Source organism: Hemibagrus wyckioides, linkage group LG28 (genome assembly GCF_019097595.1).
Source record: "Hemibagrus wyckioides isolate EC202008001 linkage group LG28, SWU_Hwy_1.0, whole genome shotgun sequence".
Lineage (NCBI taxonomy): Eukaryota > Metazoa > Chordata > Actinopteri > Siluriformes > Bagridae > Hemibagrus > Hemibagrus wyckioides.
The window spans coordinates 10,751,641-10,772,715 of record NC_080737.1 but is presented as its reverse complement, the minus strand read 5'-3'; the positions used below and the strand labels follow the sequence as shown (position 1 = coordinate 10,772,715).

Sequence of the window (21,075 nt, the reverse complement as noted above, 5' to 3'; positions counted from 1 at the left end):
CGCATATTTCTCAGCCCTCCTGTTTCTCCTCATGTTTTATTGACTACAGAACATTTGTTCATATTAAAGGAAGGCTATACATAATACATATATATATATGTATATACGTATGTGTATATTTTATTATTGTATATAATATATATATTGTATATATTTTTTTTTTTTTTTTTTTTTTAGAAGAAAAATAGTTGACTTGGAAGGCACAGTGGCACAGTAGGTAGTGGTTGTGCAACATGACAGATCCAAGGTCCGTGACATGATCATGAGCTCAGTTGAGTGTCTGTGCTGTGTAGAGTTTCTATGCATGTTCTCCTTGTGGCCATATGGATTTCCTCCAGGCTGACCGGATTCCTTCCAGCTTTCGAAAACATGCTAGCTAAATAAATTCTTATGTACATGGTGCCGTGCTATGGACTGGCGTTTTATCAATGGTGTGCCACCACCTAATTCCCCAAGCTCCTGGGATAGGCTCTGGATTCACTGTTTCCCTGACCAAAGCAGAGTGGTTATTCAAAATGAATGAATGAATGAATTAAATAGAAGAAATTATTTTCTTCTTAAGACAGAAATTTGTCACTGTGTTACTTAGACAAACAGTATCATTTGGTCAGTAAAGGGTTCCTGTAAGTAAATAGTTTAAGGCACAATTTGAAAGCAGCATGTCACTCAATGTTGCCAAGACATCCATATAAGCATAAGATGGATAACCTTAAAAGTTTGTCTAAGCTAGAAACCTCTGTGACCTCTTCCACAAATATGACTATACCAGTACAAAAAACACTATTAACAAGCTGACAGCTATTTTTGTGCAGTGGGAGCTCATTGATTAAGGCATTGGACTACTGATTGAAAGTTTGAACCACCAGCCTGCCAGTGCTGGGCCTCTAAGCAAAGCCCTTAACCCTCAACTGCTCAGCTGTATCAATAAGATAAATGTAGGTCCCTCTGGATAAGGGTGTTTGCCAAATGCTGTAAATGTTTGCAGATGCTTCCCCTTTACTGTAATTTCTTTTCTATTTTTGCCAGAATGGCGGTAGTACTAGAGGTGACATACAGGATTATGGGATATGTATCACTATAAAGGACACGTAAATGCTGCTATTAAAAATAATGTTTTGCCATATCTTTCTATGCTGTAGCTTCAAGATTTCCTTTCACTGGCACTGAGAGTGTTCTGGCATAGCAATGCCACTGCAGAAAGTGAGGTTATAAAGACAGGGTTTGCCAAGGTTGATGTGGAATAAATTGAGTGTCCTGGATCCAGCCCTGACCTCATCACCACTGAACACCTTACAGATGAATTGGAGCACTGATTGCACCCCAGACCTCCTCACCCAACATCAGTGTCTGACCTCACTAATGCTCTTACAGCTGAATGAATACACACAGCCACGCTCTATAATCTAGCGAAAAGCCTTCTCAGAAGAGTGGAGTTTGTTATAACAGCATAAAGGGGACTAAATTTGGAGCAAGATGTTCAACAAGCACATATGAGTGTGATGGTCAGGTTTACCTTTGGCAATGTCCTAAACAAAGCCCAAAAATATCCTGAAAAATCCTGAAACAAAGTCAAGATTACTTTACTGCACTTGGGAAAAACATATAAGTCTAAACAGATAAGTAATATTCTTCTATTACAATGTTAATTCATCCCATCCCCTGTAAAGCTACATGCGTCTGTACTTGTGCTGTAGCTTGACAACCGTTCTTCTTGTAATATTAACAGCTGCTACCTCAGTGACAGCACAGCTGGCTTTATCAAGCTTCTTGTTATGATTTACTCAAACACACATGCTTGTCTTATGATTGCAAGCAATTTTTTTTGTATTCAGATGTTACAAACAGACACTTAAAATGCATTTTATTTATCTGAAGCTTTTACTGCCATATTCCCTCCTCCACACTGTTAGTCAAGATAGTCCACTGCCTGTAAATGCGTCTTCGGTTTAGAAAGCATCTCCTCCCACCACCATCTCTCCAGCCATCTCCTCTGCTGATTACAAAAGGCTGTGGCTTGATTAAAATAGCCTGTTTGTTTGTGCAGCATATCAGCTTGTTCAGCAAGCAGAACAGTTGTGCAGCTAGATGAAATCATACCGAAACATTCATACCAATGAAAGAGAATAAGGAAAATCTACAACCGGAGATCTTTCATTAAGGACAGTTTTCATGAATTTGTTTGGGCATATTAGTGATTTTCATGTATTGAAAAGCCAATCAGTCTTTTGCTGAAACAGAGCTCACTACCCGAGATCTGGCCCCAGGCTAAGGAAGAGTTTTACTGGTTATGCTATGCTACGATGCATGGGTTGTTTAAAAGCTGCCATATTATTCCTATCATTTATCTACTATATGTTGGTATAGTTTTGAAAATTATATTGCTTTATCTTACATACAGTATTTGCAATAACAAACATACTGTATAACAAATTGACTTTGTAATTGTGCTTCTATGAAACCCAGATAGCAGAACCTGTGTGCAGCATCTGGATGCTTTCTTGTGTTTTCAGGGATTCTACAACCTTAGAACAAATATGCTTAATGGGGTATTACCTCATGTAGTTCAAGTGAATTACATTTTATTTGTATAGCACTTTTAACAGTGGATATTGTCTCAAAAGAGCTTTGTAAAAATGTAGAACATGGTGGTGCATATATAACAGTAGTACAGCATACCAGGAGCAACATGCCTCCATGAGGATGAGATGCTGCTCACTGTCTAAGATGTCACAGGAGAGGCTAGCATAACTATAGGCCAAGGTCATGTCCACCAGCCAATGGGTCAGCCTCTTCTTAGACAAGGGTGTCTTGTCAATAATAGATAATCAATTGGTATGTGAACTGGTGGTAATTTATCACAGCATTGACTCAGTATGGGGATGGGAAAAATCTCTGAACCATGCTTGCAGTATGTTATCTCTGCTAGTGGGAAATGTGGAATATTTGGGGAGAAAATGCAAGGGAGCAAGCGACCCAGCACGGAAAACATAAGACAAGTGCTATTTATCAAGCGGGGTGTAAAACTACACAGTGCAAGGCTGAGATAAAATAGCAAACAAAGCAGTGAGTGATAGCTAATAAAGGCAAGTAATGCCTACAAGGGAAAACTCACTCAAAGCTAACAGTGTCCTTGAGCTACTGCTAACTGTGCCTTGGTGCATTCTGACTGCAATGAGAACACCATAACCCATTTTCAGCAAGTAAGCTGTAGAACTACAGACCATATAGAAAACAAACCAAAAGTATGCAATTCACTCTGATTACCTAGCAAATAGGTAACAGACTTGAAATAAAATATTGCTGAGTAATTGTGGTAAAGGATCTGATTGCATATACACTCCCAAAAGTCTTTTATTCATTAGTCATTTCCTGCAGTTGGGTTGAATCCCGGTTGAGACCACCTCTCTGCAAAGCAATGACAGTATAGCTCCCGAGTATAAGTTAGTACAGAATCATGTGCACATTAATGCAATGATTTGTGTTAACGTTTCAGAGATAAAAGCAAGGATCTGTCTGCTTCTAACAGAACCCTTGTAATAAGTTGTTAGACAGTATAAATTTGTCTGTAACATGCCATTTGGAAATCTCCTGCTGATTAGCAACATGGTGTGCTCATCAAACAGGAGAGCTGTGCATGCACAGGATCTCACATTTGGAAGAAATCCAGGATGAGATCTGTTCATTCTAACAAGCTCAAAATGGCAGAAAGCTTCACTTGTCCAAGCAGCCATTAAGGAGCAAAACTAAACTGTCTCTCGTTAGAAGCTAATGATCATACACTGAGATTGGTGATATTAAACTTGTCTGTGAGATTTCATTAACAGAGCAAAGTCTCTGTGCAATTTACACATAGTGAGCTTCACTATGTCAGTCTTAATGTCTGTATCAATGTTATCAGCTAGTTTTATGTTTACAAACAAAGAAAATAACTTGCATTTTTTTTTACTTTTTTAACTAAGTATATTAACATTAAACAAGCGTGTACTTCAACCCAGAGGACTTATCATAAAATCATTATTTTCCAACAACAGATGGTCTGGTGAAACTTGGCAAAAATTTATACAGCCTGTCTTGTCGAATATATTTGGTATCATAAACTAAATCTCTGTTTCTATTAAATGGATCTGGTGTTATATACACTGCCCAGCTAAAACATTAAAACCATCTGCCTAATATTGTTTGGGTCCCTCTTTGTACTACCAAAACAGCTTTGACGTTTTGTGGTATGGACTACACAAGACCTCTGAAGGTGTGCTGTGTTATCTGGCACCAAGACATTATTAACAGTCCTGTCAGTTGTGAGATGGGCCTCCATGGATCAGTCTTGTTTGCACATCCCAAAGATGTTTAATCGGATTGGGATCTAGAGAGTTTGGAGGGCAAGTCAACACCTTGAACAGTGTTTGCAGTTGTTGTATTATCCTGCTTAAAAAAAGTCAGCTGCCATTAGGAATACTGTTGCCGTAAAGGGGTGTTCTCGGTTTGCAACAAATTTAGGTAGGTGTTAAATTAACATCCACATAAATGCCAAGATCCAGTGTTTCCCTGCAGAACATTGCCCAAAGCATCATACTGCCTCTGCTGGCTTGGCTTCTTCCCATAGTGCATCCTGGTGCAATCTCTTCCCCAGGGAAATGAAACACACAGACCCTGCCCATTGTAGGCACTTTTGATGGTGGACAGAGGCCAGGATGGGTACGCCAACCAGACCGCATCTACACAGCCCCATATGCAGCAAGCTGTGATCCACTGTGTGTCCTAATACCTTTCTATCATAGCTAGCATTAACTTTATTCAGCAATGTGAGCTGCAGTGGGATAGTGTCACCTCACCTCGGGCATCAGTGAGATTTGGGCATCCATGACCCTGTTGTTGGTCCACCAGTTGTCCTTCCGTGGAGCACTTTTGGTAGGTACTAACCACAACATACCAGGAACACCCCACAAGACTTGCTGTTTTGGAGACGCTCTGATTCAGTCATCTACTCATCACAAGTTAGCCCCTGTCAAAGTCACGTTGGTCCTTATGTTTGCCCATTTTTCTTGCTTCCAGCGCATAAACTTCAAGAACTGTCTGTTCACTTGCTGCCTAATATACCCCACCCATTGACAGGTGCCATTATATAGAGATAATTAATGTTATTATCTTCATCTATCAGTGGGTTTAATCTTATGGTTGATCAGTGTAAGTGTTGCTAATTGTGTGTCCTTATTCGACTGTTAATGACTAATGATTTTTCCTATAAGATGTCACACCTTGAATTCAGATGTCTCTGTCTCTTTTTTCCATCAACTATTTACATATCTTTGCATATTTTCTCATTTTCTGTGAACATAGCTTCCAGAAATAATTTCTTGCGCTCGTTTACCTTAAGCATGTGCCCTGCCGAGGCTTTTCTACTTATCAGTTTTTTCAGCTGTACAAATTTCAGATTAAATGTCAGGGGTAATTTTCCTAAAAACACTGCAGCATACGGATGATTATTAAATTGTATTGCTGTGCTCTTTTTGTGGGAGAAATGGCATGCTCTCTCTCCTCTGTCAATCACAGTGACCCTGCCCTGTGATGCTGTCATTTGAAAAGATGCATGGGTTAGCCTGGGTTGCCTAGTTGCTGTCATGAATTATGTTTCAAATAATGCATTTCTCATAAGGCATTACTCAAAAATGAACAATGACTGTGTTTTAATGTATATACAGATGCAAAATAAGATCATATAGAAGCTCATATATATTAATAACTATTTCCATTTTCTCCCTCCCGTTCCCCACAACTTGTTCCTTTCCTGCCTCTGTTCCTCTCTTCTATTCTCTTCTCCTCAGGTATAAGGGTTTCATTAAGGACTGTCCCAGTGGGCAGCTGGACTCAGCTGGCTTTCAGAAAATCTACAAGCAGTTTTTTCCCTTCGGGGACCCCACCAAGTTTGCTACATTTGTCTTTAACGTCTTTGATGAGAACAAGGTAAGGAGACATCAAGCTGCAAGATCACAAGGTGAAACAAGATGGCTTTAGCAAAAGAAAAGGGAAAGGAAATCCCAGCACTGGATTAAACTCAGATGTGTTTGTTTTGTTATCTGTGCAGTGAACAGATGGTTATTGTGTGTGTATGTCTGTGTGTGTATGGGGGTTACTTATTTACAACACACATTGACATCATCTGCCGGTCAACACATTAGCATTTTCAAAATCTCACACTTTCCTCAACAGGGCTGTCAGAGAAAGCCAACTCTGTATTCAAATAAGACAAATACGTATAAATGGCATGGGATAAATGGTATAAACTGAATTTTTAACAGCACTAACTTGATGAAATGGTGCATATTATGTCTAGAGTAGACTTTAGAGTCTAGAGTAATGAGGGACAATAACAGGGTGAGAAAGCAGGCATATGTGATATGATTTAGCTTTCATAACTAATTGAATAGTCCTTGTGTCAGATATGATGATTATAGAAAACAGGTACAAGCTCAAACCTAGTTATAACATATAATATAGTTCTGTTTATCTGCTTATGGACCTACCAATCCACCTCTCTCTCTCTCGCTCTCTCTCTCTCTCTCTCTCTCTCTCTCTCCCTCTCTCTCTCTCAGGATGGACGTATTGAATTCTCAGAGTTCATCCAAGCACTTTCTGTCACCTCCAGAGGAACACTAGATGAAAAACTTAGATGTAAGTAAGATGTAGTAAGCTATAAATATGTCTGTTATCCATGTACAATACAAGAGGACAACTCCTTAAGTCTTAAAAAATAGAAAATAAATCTTAATCATTTGCTTATTTGATTAATAATAAAATAAATAAAGAGGTTTTATTGTAACTGTCTCTGTTTTGGGAATGTCGCAGTACAAAACATAACCGCAAATACAAAAATAAATTCATGCATCAGATGTTCTAAGGTGTATCTATACACACTACGACAAAACAAACCCCCATGTCCGTGGCCAGTTACATGATCTGCAGGGAAATAAAGGCTAGTTTTAGCCTTAGCACTGAACAAGTTACAAAACAAGTACAGTGTTAATTGGCTTAATATTATTTTGTCAAATTCACAGCCCATGAATTAAAATGCAATGGCTGGTCAAACTGAATTTATTGAGAATGAATTTTATATTGTTTCTTACACAATGTGCAAGACTGTTCTGACCTCTGATAGAGAAACTTATGATTGTGAAATTTAATGGTTTCAGTATGCTGTCGGCACAATGGCAATGATCTTATGTCCATACAAAATGATTATACTAAACAATGCCTGATAAACATGCTCAGTGACTTCAGGGTCATCATTACTGCTAATCATAGAAGCATAACATTAATTGCATGCTTATAGAGTGTTGATGTTGCAGGGGCCTTTAAACTATATGACCTTGACAATGATGGCTACATAACACGAGATGAGATGCTGAACATTGTGGATGCCATCTACCAGATGGTGGTGAGTTATTTTATGTATCTTCCTGCTTCTTTCTGCTCCTTGACACAAATTCAGCTCTTAGATCACATTCTTAGGCTTCAGCTTTTTTTTTTAATTGCAGGGAAACACAGTGGAGCTACCAGAAGAAGAAAACACACCAGAGAAAAGAGTGGATCGCATTTTCGCTATGATGGACAAGGTAAAGTACACACACAAGTGGTTTAATATCAACAGTAGGTAAAATTTAAGTTCCCGAAATGAATTTATATGTGCAAATGTCTTAGTCATTTTTTAAATAGAAAGCAGGTCTTAGATGTGCATTTTATGATGTGTTTATACTATGCAAAAAAAAGGAAAATATAAAATATATACTGTATATATTGGGGTCCATTCTGACCCTGTGCAAAGGCTGGTCTACCTTTTTTCCTGTGCACATTTTCTTGTGCCTTTTTACAGCCCCCAGTCTCAGTTAAGTGGTAAGTAACAGCATTGTGATGTTCCAGAAGTTCATCCAGGCTTAGCATGACAGAGAGGAGACATTTTAAAGCAGTGAAACAAGAACAAAGGTGGCATTCACTAGACCGCCAGTTTGGTCTGTTGCAAAAACTAAGTGCATAGAAGCCTAAGAGAATTTCTGCAATGAATCAGTGACAGAATGGAACCAGTTTCACTGCTACAGACAGGACAGACCCTGCACCCAGCACTAGCAGCAATGGACACCAAGAAATACCAAGACATAGTAGAGTGTGAGGCAGGGGCATGGTCAAGTGAATGGAGGGTGGAGCCAGGAAAAGTGAGTGGCAAAATCATGACAAAAATACAGAGCCCCTTTGTGAGTTGTCCTAAGCCAGAACAGTGTAAAAAAAAAGAAAAAATAAACCCTGACTAAAACGCAGAAAACTTGTCTGTACAGAGAAATCCTAGATCCTAACCACTCAATTTTCCCAGTTCTCACTCCATTAAAAAAATAAACAACACTTGACCACTCCCATTCCTTTACATGCAGTATTTACAAAGTTGCTACAAAGCTGTCTATGAAATTGAAGCCAGTCAAACAAGAGAATAACATTGAACCTACATGATTACATTGCCTTTAAGGACCAATGTGGTCAAGAAGGAGTAGGCATTGCATCTGGTAAAGTAAAGCTGTTTGAAGGTGATGTCAGGTAATGTGGCCATAGACAAAAACTAACAGGCAACACTTCAGAGAAAACCCTGTGCTTGTAAAGCACAGAGAGACTTCTAAACAAGACTGAATGTCCTGCATGAGAAATGAAAGAAGACTAAACAGTACTCCAACATGGTGAATCCAGAACAGAAGGCTTAGATTACTGAGTGCAGCTTATCATCCGTGAGACAAGCATTAGAAAATGGTGGAAGCATACACGGTAGCGAGACAAGCAGAGGGTCAATTACAGCTAGTCGGAGACAGAGTCAAGTCCAGCTTTGTGCCTAGTACATTTGCCCAAATGTTTGCCCAGAAAAACAGGTAGGTGTACGACTGCAAGGATGTTGGGTTAAAGAAAATGACATGTATCTTATTTACCAGAAGGATTTAGTAGATTATTTAGTGGAGCAGCTTACATGTATCTCAGTTTATATGGGTGGGCAGTTGGGGACTTAAGTGGAGAAAACATATACAGCAACTTTAAGTATCTGTTCAAGCTGAACAAAAAGATTGAATGCACTAGGCTACCTGTTAGCTTGAATCACCTAAGCTATATTCCAAGAAATTCCAAGAAACTTGATAAGATTAAAAAACTAAACTAAATCTTTGATGAAAACAAAATGTAAATAAGAAGATGAAATTTGATATGGGCACCAATTATTCCCTCATTATAGCCCAATCTCTACCTGTGTCCCAAGTGATACACACAGGCGAACTAAAAGTGAAATACATACAAAGCAAATATACTCAATATCAGATATTTTCATTGAGATTAGGGGCCAAGCTTATTTACAGCATGTTGGTGTGATAGAAAATCACCATTTACACTTATACTGGGTTAAACATTACCATTAAGTTGATCTTTTAAACAAAGTGCATTGTGTAGCTAAGGCTATGGCATGATTAGGCGCCAAGCTGAAACAAATGAAATCAGATGATCCATAAAAATGGCTTACTATTTGCAGAGAATAACAAAAGAAAGAAATCAAAAAGGGACAAAAGGGAAGAGAAAGTTACAGCTGTAGATTAGTGGAGCAGTTAAAAGCACCTGCTAGCAATGAAATATTGTGTTAGCCAACAACCTAGCTCCAGAAACAAAATGAAACACTTAAATTATTATTTACTAAGTGTGTAAATCAGTGGAAATGTAGGACAGGGGTGAATTGTCCTCAAGGGAGATCAACTGTAAAGAGTTAATAGGGTGATAAAGAGCTTCTTAAATCTCTCAGAAACAAAGTACTAAATTTAGGACACTCAGAACTGTGAATAGGCCACCTAGAACATGCCAAAGCACTTAATAATATAGCAAGCCAGGGTCAGAACCTAGATGTAATGGAATTTTGTATATATCACACCCCAGGAATAGATTTCTGACAGAGCAACTTTGGTAACTTTGCTAATAATTGATGTGTCATTTTCAGGAATTGCCATGAATAGATTGCTTTCTGCTAAAAAGGAGAGGTGTTACCTGTTAAGGAGTGGTAGCTAAGTGGTTAGGCTGTTGGAATGCTGATCAGAATGTTGTGTCCAAATCCCTGCCTGCCAAGCTGCTACCTCTGGGCCTTTGTGAAAGGTCCACATCAACTCCTCAGCTGTATAGATGAGATGATTGTCAGTTGCTCTGTATAAAGGCAAATGCCACAAATGCAAATGAAAAAAAGTGAAAATATGCCAGATAGTAAATGCCGTAATACAAATGATTTCTACAGATTTCTACATATACACTGAGTATACCAGATAGAAAGTAGTAGTAGTAGTAGAAGAAGAAGAAGAAGAAGATTTTTCAAGTAAACTTCTACATCAACATGCTGAGACTATGAAGAGAAAGAGCTGAGAGTGTAACAGAGCATCTCTGGGCATGTGCCACTGAGGAAGAGTAAAAAAAAATGAAAAAACAGTTCTTCCCCACATACTGAGAAGCTTCTGCACTATTTTGTACAACAGATGTAGGTACAGAACTGAATTACAGCAAATCTGTTGAGAGATGAACCAGGAAGAAGACAGAACACCACATCTGTGTTACAAAACCCATTTGACAGACGAACTGCAGGGTACCAGCAAGGGTATCTCAAGAGAGATGTAGAGGCAGTGTTGCAGCTGAGGAAGAGTGAACTGTCAAAAAGTAGCACAAAAAGGATGGAGGACTATGATTCTGCCTGGACAGCACAGTATTGGGTTTTGATTCTTGCCTGATGTGAAGAGCTGACCAACTGATGGAGTGACTGGGTAAAGCAATGTTTTTTAAAACATTAGATATGTGTACAGGATAGTAGCACATCTGATTTTGTCAGGAAGCCAAACAGTCAATGGAATTCAGTGTGCATAGTGGCCTATTAAAGTTAAGTAGTTTCAGACAAATGGAGCTACTGAAAAAAAATTCAGACTGATGCCGTATTAAAAACCACAGAGGATTTTGCAGCAGCCTACATAGATGACGTTTTGCTTACAGCATGACTTGAGAAAACCATATGGACCATCTGGCAACAGTATTCTACAAAATAATTAAGGCAATTCTGACAGCGAATTCAGCAATGTGCAGTTGGCAAGAAGTGCCACAAGTACCTCCCATTGACATGTCTTGGGGAGTGGCAGGTTATGCCCTCAAGTCAATAAGGTGGAGGGCATTAGAGGTTATCCAGCACCAATCCCAACTGAGGGTGAGATTATTTCTTGGCCTTGTCAAAGAGTATTTTTTCTAAGAGGTTTTTTCTAACCCTTTTCAGTCATGTGGTGATATTCAATGAGATTAAAAGGGATGAACCCCAAAACCCTTAAAAGTGGACACAGGAGAGCAATGTAGCCTGCCAGGACTTCCATGCTTGTGTTTCGAATCAGTTCATCAGAGCTTACAGTTTGAAAGATCAGCATCAGTGTTAGAAATGTTACTGCAGGGTGAATGATGATGACCTCAGAATAGTACAGTATATCAGCCAGAAATTGTTTTCAAGAGAGATTAGACAATGTGGTGGAGAAAGAGGCTTTGGCACTAAAAATGGGCCCTTATAACAGGAGATATTGCCTTTAAGTACATTTTACAAGGTACTTACCCTGTTTCCTAGGTTGTAGTAGAAACTAGGATAGTTAAGAGTCTGCTGGAGCTTAGCCAGGGGCTAATGGAGTCTGCTTTAACTGAGAATAATATGTATTCTTTTCCCAGACTGTAACAGTTTTTTTTTTTCATTTATTTATTTATTTTTGTCAAGCTTGCTTGGACAACAGCTTGCAGTACATCAGTAGTAAATCCACTAAAGCATCGGCAGTCAGTAAAGAGTAAAGGAAGTAACATATTACATAGTAGACCAGACAAAACATTAATGCTTGCTGTCAGGTGTTAACTACAAAAACAGAAGCAAGTGTGACAGTCAAAGTGGGCAGAAAAACTGAAGCAAGCTCTCCAAGATAAACTTACCAGTCAATAAAACTGCACACTATATATTCAGTTTAGTCTGTCTGCTGCACTTTTTAGTATTTCTTAGTTTAAAAAAATGTTTCATTTCATTATTTTTGAAGGCATTTATGCTTTCCAGTAATTCTGAAGACTTTTACGCTGTACTGTACATATGTAATTATTATCCAATAACAGCTTTTTCTGGCCATCTGTTTGCATTAAAATGGGAAAAGATCCAGTTATGTGTAGGCCTATAAATGCCACTGCTCTGCCTCTCTCATATGTTTCTCTCATATCTTTCGGCTTATTATCTGTGTCATACATGGGCTTATAACTGTCTGTTGATACTCACTCTTAATGCATCTCTTATTTCACAAAGGCCAGGAAGGACAGATTATAGTAAAGGTCAGAAATGCAGTGGCTTGTGTAGACTTTCAAATCAAGATTTTTAATTCACTGATTAACCGAGTAAGCGTCTGTCACCACGATTTTTCTCCACTACATACATTTTCAGTCTCCATTCCAACAATCCCACACATAGGATTGTGATCCATTGAGCTCTAAACTGTACTGTAGTCAAAAGTTATGGAAGCACACTATGAAATAACTTAACATCCAAACCAGCACATACTCATCCTCTCACTCATACACTCACCCAGTTGATTTCTTTGTGGAAGCTAAGCTAGCACCAGTAATGAATTGTGAAATGAAATGAGTCAGGGATGAAGGTTAACTTTTCAAGTATGTAGCAATGGTTATCAGAAATGTAGTACTGACAACATTTTTAATATAATCTTATCAATCTTGTACTTAACCGAGCAAAAGATCTGACATTAAAGATCTGACATCTATTTTCACATTAAAATGATCAACAACCTTAAAATATCTTATAATATTAGTAGGACAATGTAGAATTGAAGACAAATACATGTCATGTGTACTTAGTTTATTTTTATATAGCATTATGCTAAAATATACTTAAGTAGTACACTAGACGTTACTGAAATATAGAAGTAATAATGCGTTTATTTATATATATAGTTTATGCGCATATATATATATATATATTGTTATCTTTATCTTTTCAGTCTTCCTCTTATATAAGTAAATTATATTTGCATATATTTTACATTTTTATTTTAAATCAATGCTATTGATATAAGAGTGATCAGACATGACTCATGACAATAACCAGTGACAAAAAGAACAAATGATATATTTTACAACAAATACTGTGGTGTAGTGAAAGCATTCAGATGGTCTTTGAGAAATCCAGAGCGACTTACAGTTTATCTCATTTTATAAAACTGAGTAATTGAGGGTTAAGGGCCTTGCTCAGGAGCCCAGCAGTGACAGCTTGGTGGACCTTGGATCAAACTCACAACCTTCTGATCAGCAGTCCAACACCTTAACCACTAAGCTACCACCCCCACCCCAAAAAAAAAGAATGAATGCTGTACATGTGTCACACAGCACTACACTTCCTGCATATTTGACTATTCAATCACACTTGGCAGACCCCCTTATCTAGAGCGACTCATTTTATACAACTGAGCAATTAAGGGTTAAGGGCCTTGCTCAGGGACCCAGCAGTAGCTTGTTGGACCTGGGGTTTGAACTCACAACCTTCCGATCAGTTCAACGCCACTGAGTTACCACATCCCTATAGAGAGGCTGGGAATCTGATGTCAGGTCAAAAAAGTGAGATTTTTTTCCTCTTAAGTACTTAAGTGTAATTTCAAATCAGTATGTGGTTTACTTTATGTAGTATTTAGGCATTACTATACAGTAAATGGTTAGTGTACTAATAGCACTTTTAAATGTAATACCTGTAATAAATGTAATACCAGTATACTATTACAGTGTACTATACAACAGTCTCAATTTAATCTGCACCAAGTATAAAACAGTATTACAAATAAGGCTCTATAAATATCAGAAAAGCTTCTTTGTCTGTACAAGTCACAAAATCCTTTTTGTTGCCATAGGAACATATTTTCCAATATTTTAAAGTTTAAAGAATCACATTATTTAGTTACATTTACATTATTTACTGTCCAGTGTCACCCAAATGAGGATGAGGTTCCCTTCTAAGCCTGATTCCTCTCAAGATTTCTTCCTCATATCATCACAGAGTTTTTCCTTGCCACCGTCACCGCAGGCTTGCTTATTTGGGATAGAATAGGAATAAAATAGTTTAATAATTTAATTGAATAATTTTATTTTCCTCCTTTCTCTGTTTCTCTACTTCTGTAAAGCTGCTTTGAGACAATGTCCATTGTAAAAGGCGCTATACAAATAAATCGAATTGAAAAATAAAAGAAAAATATTCATCTGATACATCAGATTATAATATTTTTAAAAGGTATGTTAGAATAATGATGAATTTGCTGCTGAACATGTTGTTGATATTGTCAGATGTTGATATTTTCTACTATATATAGCTCTGCAGACTTCAGTATCTTACTTGCAGCCACAGTTTCATTTTCAGCCACAGATGAAAATGAAACTGGAGAAAATGACAATGAAACAATTCACTCCAGTTCCACAGATAGATGTCCTGCCTACTTCTACTAAAACAAAATAACTGACTATTTTTTTTAAAGAAATGTTATCATCTTAGGTTATCAGCATCATCTACATCAGTCTCATCACTGAGGTAATTTAAACACTTGTGACATTTAAATGTGAGCCTCATCATTGCCTCTTCATATAAATGATCTCTGTGAGGAAATAATTGCAGATTAATTCAGTCAGCTCTGTTCTGTTGTCCAATTATTTGCTCATTTAAACACGACGAGTGTGTAAGTGCTCTCCTCTGTTTTGATGATCATGACATTTTAAGAGTTGTCATCTGAATGCAAACTTACATACTTTTTGCAGACAGAGAGCAAAGGCAAGGTTAAAAAGTAGCTGAAATAAAAATATCTCCAGGTTGTTTGTGTGTGTGTGTGTGTGTGTGTGTGTGTGTGTAGATAGATTACAACATATGTATTACACAAATATGTATTACATGAAATTTGAGGGTTAAATGCACATGTTTTTGATAAGGGTTACTTGTCACACCACACAGATTGAGACAAGTACAGTACAGTACAGTACAGTAAGTACAGTTCTTCAACAGTTTATTATTCCAAGCAGTCAGGGTTAAAAACAGACAATCCAGGGTTAAAAACAGACAATAGGTCAGACAGTTCAACATTCAGAAAACAAAGAAGAAAAGAAGAAGAAGAAGAAAAACCTGTTATATGCCCTTATTGATGATACAATATAAAATAAGACTTTATCATGAACCTGTTTTAACTAAAAACCTCTAAGCAAAGAAAACTTTACAGTAACAGTAACATCAGCCACAAAAAGTTCTACTAACAGCCTCACTTCCACTGGAGGCCTATGCTAAATTTGTTGGTGATGGAGGATATGAACAACATCTGAATGGTATGTCCCAGTCAATCTTATCAATTTACTTTAACACCATCATAACTGGAATGCACTATGGATGTGTATACCCACAGAAAATTCTCACTCACAGGAGCAACTGTGATCATTTTTATCATTTTTTTCTACCTAGGCATTGTGACAGTATTGTTACACTGCACAGCGATATGACTGATTAGAGGATTGATTTGAGGACTGATTTGAGTTTAAGGAAATGTGCATGTCTTCATTACCAGAATGCAGATGGCATGTTGACACTACAGGAGTTCCAAGAGGGCTCCAAGGCAGATCCTTCCATTGTACAGGCACTGTCACTCTATGATGGCCTTGTGTAGCCAGACTTCAACATGGCACACAGTGAGTATCTACACTGTACATCCAAACCTATAGAATCTACTCAATAAAAGTGAAGTAACTCACTCAATTTTGTCAATTACTTTAAATTACGTGCAATTGCAATTACCTTAGATACAAATAGGGTGTGTGGGTAGAATTTACCTATTACTATATATTTCATTTGCTGACTAATATACTTATAAAATGTAAAAGTATTTAGTACCGTCCAAAATCCTGTTTTACAGCATCTCTCTTTACTGTTTACCGGGACAACAATAAGATTCTAAATTCCTTTAGAGACACAAGCCTTCAAACCACATTGCTATTTTCTGCTTTGCACAACAGTGGTGCAGTGGGTAGTGCTGCTGCATCACAGATCCAGGGTCACAGAGTTTTGCATGTTGTGTGGTTCTCTGGTTTTCCAACGAAATACTGGTAGGTGGATTGGCTGCTCTAAATTGCCCCCAGGTAAAATGTGTGTGTGAGTGTGTGAGAATGCATGCTTCCTTCTGATGGACTGCCAACCCACTTTTTTTTATAACAATAAAAACAAGTGGGCAAACACAACTAAAGTAAAAGTTATGCCTGTGAGGAGTATTTAAAATAACCAAATGAACATAGAACCCTATATCATTTCTCAGTTTATACTCTATTATAATATGCAGCCAGTTTTACAAGGAAAACCTGTTCACCTGCTTATTCACACAGTTATTATATCAGTCATGTGGCAGCATCACAGTGCTGTAAATCATGCAGGTCATGCATAATCAGGTCCATGTTTACATCAAAAACATCAGAATGAGGGAAAAAATTTGATCTCAGTTATTTATGACTATGGTGTGGTTATTGGTGCCTGACAGCCTGGTTTGAGTATTGCAGATACTCTTGAGTATTTCAGTCTTTAGAATTTACAGAGTGGTACGAAAAGGGAAAAAAGTAACTTCAGTTACTATTGCCTTCAGCAGGCAATAGTTTCCCAACTGTACAGTACTCATCACCGAGATCATATTTTTCTCATTTCCAAGATGGAACTAATATACAAAAATGGTACTAGTCATTTACTTGGAATGGAGATTTTATAGAAAAAATGTGATGGATGTGGATGTCATGACACCAACAACCTTGCAACAGTCAAGCATAACTGAGATCAGATTTTTCCTTCCTACTGTTGTTTGATGTACTGATGCACACTAACTGATTGTGCATGAATTTATCTGTAGATCTGCTGCAACATGTTTGGTTAGTGAGTATGTCTTGATCATTGATATTTTGTCTGATCGCAGGCCACCCGACAATCCATTTTTGCCATCCTGCTTGCTCTGTGAGAGAAGCTGATGTGTTCCTTGCTTTCCCACACTTGCTTGGACCATGTACCGCATTGTGAGGGATGCTTGTGGATACAGCTCAGCTGTCAATTATTCATCTGCATAGTCAAAGAAATATACAGGTCAAGATCACAGATTGTGCCATCTTCTGCAGAATTATTCTCAAGATTCTTATGAATACGATGAATTAAGTCATTTCCTTTCAAGGAGAGAGAAGCACCCATGCATGAGCAGTGCACATATAAAAATCAGTATATTACTGAAAACCAGTAGACCCGGCCATTTTATTTTGTTCATTGGAGGAAGATGAAGACATTCAGACCCATCAAACTCTTGAGGGGCCTCCAAACAGGACAACATGTTCCATCTAAATATATAATAAATGAATACAACTGTAAACTGTGTTACTGAATTGTAGATTATGGACAATGACATGAAGGCTGTGATTCACTGGACCTGATAGGCCAGTCTTTTTGAAGATCAAGTGAAAATGTATTATACTTGGTTTCATGTATGCAGACATCCAGTATTTAATGACCTATTTATTGTTTTCAACTGATCACATCTGTGGTGTAAATTACTGCTGCAACCTGTGCTGCTCTTGTGATGCTTCTGTGATCAAACTGAGGCGTGTGACTTGCATTAAACACTGATATGCTGATGTATTGCTTCTCTAGCTAAACCTAACATATTATGGACCTAGAAAGGTGACAGAGGGAATATTGTTAAACTTTGGCTTATAGGAAATGTTACATTGTTGTCTGTTTATTTGACTAAGATAATTTAATCCATTTCATTCCACTATTCCAACACTTTACTTGCTTTACAGAAATCTTTGACCAAAAGAGTCTAATCTAACAAGCTACTTTTAAAAGCTAGGAAAAAGATTGGTTAATTGGCTGATTTTTGAGTGTTTACATCACACTTACATGAGGTCATTTCACAGCGTGGAAATGGCACACCAGGACGGCAGCCAGAAGCTTCACATCCCTCTATATAGAACGACATTCATGAGCTATTAAGGTCCATAATATATTTATCTATGGTACTAACAGATCTGAAATCAAAACAGTACTTTGTACAATAGGACAGTATTTCAATATGCAGCACATTGTACAGCATGAAATTGTAAAGTATGTATTTATTCCCTGTTTGTCTATACAAACTGCTGACTTTTCGGTTATTGTGGCAGGAAACAGTTCAAGTCTCAGTATTTAAATGTAGTGGCACTCGAACTGTATTATGTAAAAATACATTTTATACCCTGTAGTCTTTGACATGGGAAAACTCAATTAAGGCTGTTGAGGACTATCTTATTGTAAGTTTTGAGGGTACAATAAAATATGAATATAAAAGACATCCCAGGCAGCTTTTTAAGCATAACACAACCCATCTTGGTCTCCTTAGAGAAGTGGCTAGGAATTCTGCCTGTTCCTTTCAAGAACTCAGCACTGTAAATTGTATTGCTGACACAGTCAATCTTGTGAATACACACACATCATACAGTATGTAGTGACATGTTACTGGAGTTCCTAAATAAATCCAAATGGTTTTAAAACAGAACTCTGGGTCTTTTACAGAGGGCGCTAAACTGAGATTAATAAAGCTTTCCCCATGATTAGCAAGCTGTCTTGAAACGTGATGTAGTTATCAGTACGGGTCAGACTTATACAGCAATCTAGTGACAAAAGATAAAAAAATAAAACAAAACACAGATTGTCATGTTTTCTCAGACAACTGCATTGCTACGCTCCTTCCACTGACTTCCTGTAGCTGCTCTCACCAGATATAAAACACTGATGCTTGTCTACAAAGCCCAAATCGGTCAGAGTACCCACATACCTCAAAGCACTTATCATGCACTGCACTGCACCACGAACCTGCCAATCCTTCAGCACTGCTCGACTGATCCCACAATCACTCTGAGTACAAGGAAGGCCTGCATCTAGACTCTTCTTAGCACTTTAATTTAAAAAGTGTTATCTGTGTGCTTTTTTTAAACTATGTTACTTTCCAGCTGAGTTTTTTTTTAGACTGGTGGTCTTCTTAGACTGAACTACTGAACCAGTATCAGGATCCATTTATTGATAGACACTTCAAAAGCACTTCTATAATTTGCTCTGGATAAGAAAGTCTGCAAAATGCCATAAATGTAATTATAAAGTAAATGTCATTTATCATGCCAAGAAGCTGAAAAGTCTTCTGTCCTAAGAGAGAAAAACACACTGACTTACAAAGCACTGACACCTGAGACTAAATTCCACAAATGTTAAACAAGCATCTCCTTATAGAAAGCTTTACCTTTATTAATGATTATATGTTTGTTAGGTAACATGCTTTTTCATGTGCTTGTTTTTGAGTCTACCCATAGAGGGAATGAATGATTACTCCTTTCACAGACAATAAAAACTATAATGTATTAGAATGAGCACATTATTATAAACCGTTATATTACTATCAAAGAAAAGTAACTCTTTTTACCAAAGGCCAATAAACAGGCCTGTTTTGGGAATTCCTGTTCACAGTAGTGGTTAATGGCTCATGTGAAAGTCAAGTCTTTTACGAATTTGCAGTTTTTGATAAGTATTTTTTTTTCTACTTAAGCCTTACATACTAGGCCTAAATGTTACAATTATTTGGGGAAGTTGTATACAGTGTTTTACTATCAAAAATGCTTTGCTTGTGCTGATACTCCGTTGTGTTTTATCTCTGTACAAGTGTTATTGAGGAAAGGTGTGAAATGTTTGCCCAGCAGTGGGCTCACACCCCTCCCCTTTCCCATCACCCTGCTCATCAGCAGCTAAACACAGAGTCACAATACTCTACACACAGAAACCCAGCAGTACTCGGGACAATAAAATATTTCATTTGTTTATATTGATCATTCCTGATTAGTTGATCAATGCCAGTGTACTGTGAGGAAGAGGGTTAATCAAGACCTTCTGACCAGTCAGAATTAAATAGTGCTATGGTACTACTGTACTACTGGTTTAAGCTACTTCATATAAAAGTGTATACTGTAACATTTGGAAAGTTAGAAGTTATTGAAACTGGCTGTTCAGTGATGTCTCAATCTTCTGGTAAAGCATGACAGCACTGCCTACAAAACTCTGATCATACCCATGGGACTAATTTGCCCAAAGTTTAATAGAGTGAACAGAATATGCAATTAGTCACACTTCCCATTTCACCATCTTTTTTTTGCATTTTTGAACGATCCTCCTACAAATGCATATGGTTGAGGAAGAGAATTATAATTATGCCTGAAATAGCTGCAGACAGCTTAGTACATCTGGTCCTGTGTTGTTTCTCAGATTAACAAGACACTGCATGTTATTTTTTTTCTCTAACGGTTCTTGTTCTTTGTTAAATGCTTTCCTTTTATAAATGAAAAACAGAAATCACTGACTCCTTTTCATTTCTTCCAGTGGAACACCATTGTTTTCCTGGCGTTCTGCAAGAAACTTTAGCAGAACTGTGTTTTGGGATTCATATTGTGTATTATGAAATGATATTATTACCATATTGATATCTATATATCTTAGTATAAGTTAGGAGTTTGCAAACTGTGACATGCTGCTCTTTTGTTTCATAATACTGTGCTCAAGATTGTGTGGCTCTTAGGCAGAGTAAAAGCCAAACTATCTATATTCCATTTGCTCCTTGGATCACAAGGAGAATTAAATCAAGCATGATTTCTCACTTAAGCAGGTGTAATGAGGATTATAAACATAGCTGTTCCGTATGCTGTTGCCAAATGTAATTGGGAATTTTGCTTTTTGCTCACATGTTCTAATTTAACAGACATAGGGTTTTGATATTGCAAAGTTTTTACCAAGCCAAATTTAAAGAAAGGGTCTGATAAAAAATTTTTATTTCAAATGTTTTCCTCTTACTCCAAATGGAGCCAAGACATGGTGTCAAAAAGTTAGCTTCTACATTTTTCCATTGGAGAAACAAGGCTATAAAAACGGAAGTTTATAACTGATAACCAAACTTCTACTCACAT

The 21,075-nt window shown here is 37.5% G+C and overlaps 1 protein-coding gene across 1 annotated transcript in view; it reads left to right on the top strand.

Moving 5' to 3' along the window:
• The window catches only part of ncs1a (neuronal calcium sensor 1a), a 48,708-nt gene extending 28,241 nt beyond the window's left edge, over positions 1-20,467 (top strand). Inside the window, exons 4-9 of the mRNA XM_058383560.1 lie at positions 5,823-5,961; positions 6,591-6,669; positions 7,344-7,432; positions 7,533-7,610; positions 15,642-15,762; positions 17,025-20,467. Coding sequence (XP_058239543.1) covers positions 5,823-5,961; positions 6,591-6,669; positions 7,344-7,432; positions 7,533-7,610; positions 15,642-15,740 — 484 coding nt within the window. The 3' untranslated portion in view covers positions 15,741-15,762; positions 17,025-20,467. The remainder of the gene's footprint in view (positions 1-5,822; positions 5,962-6,590; positions 6,670-7,343; positions 7,433-7,532; positions 7,611-15,641; positions 15,763-17,024) is intronic.
• The last annotated feature ends 608 nt before the right edge of the window (positions 20,468-21,075 follow it).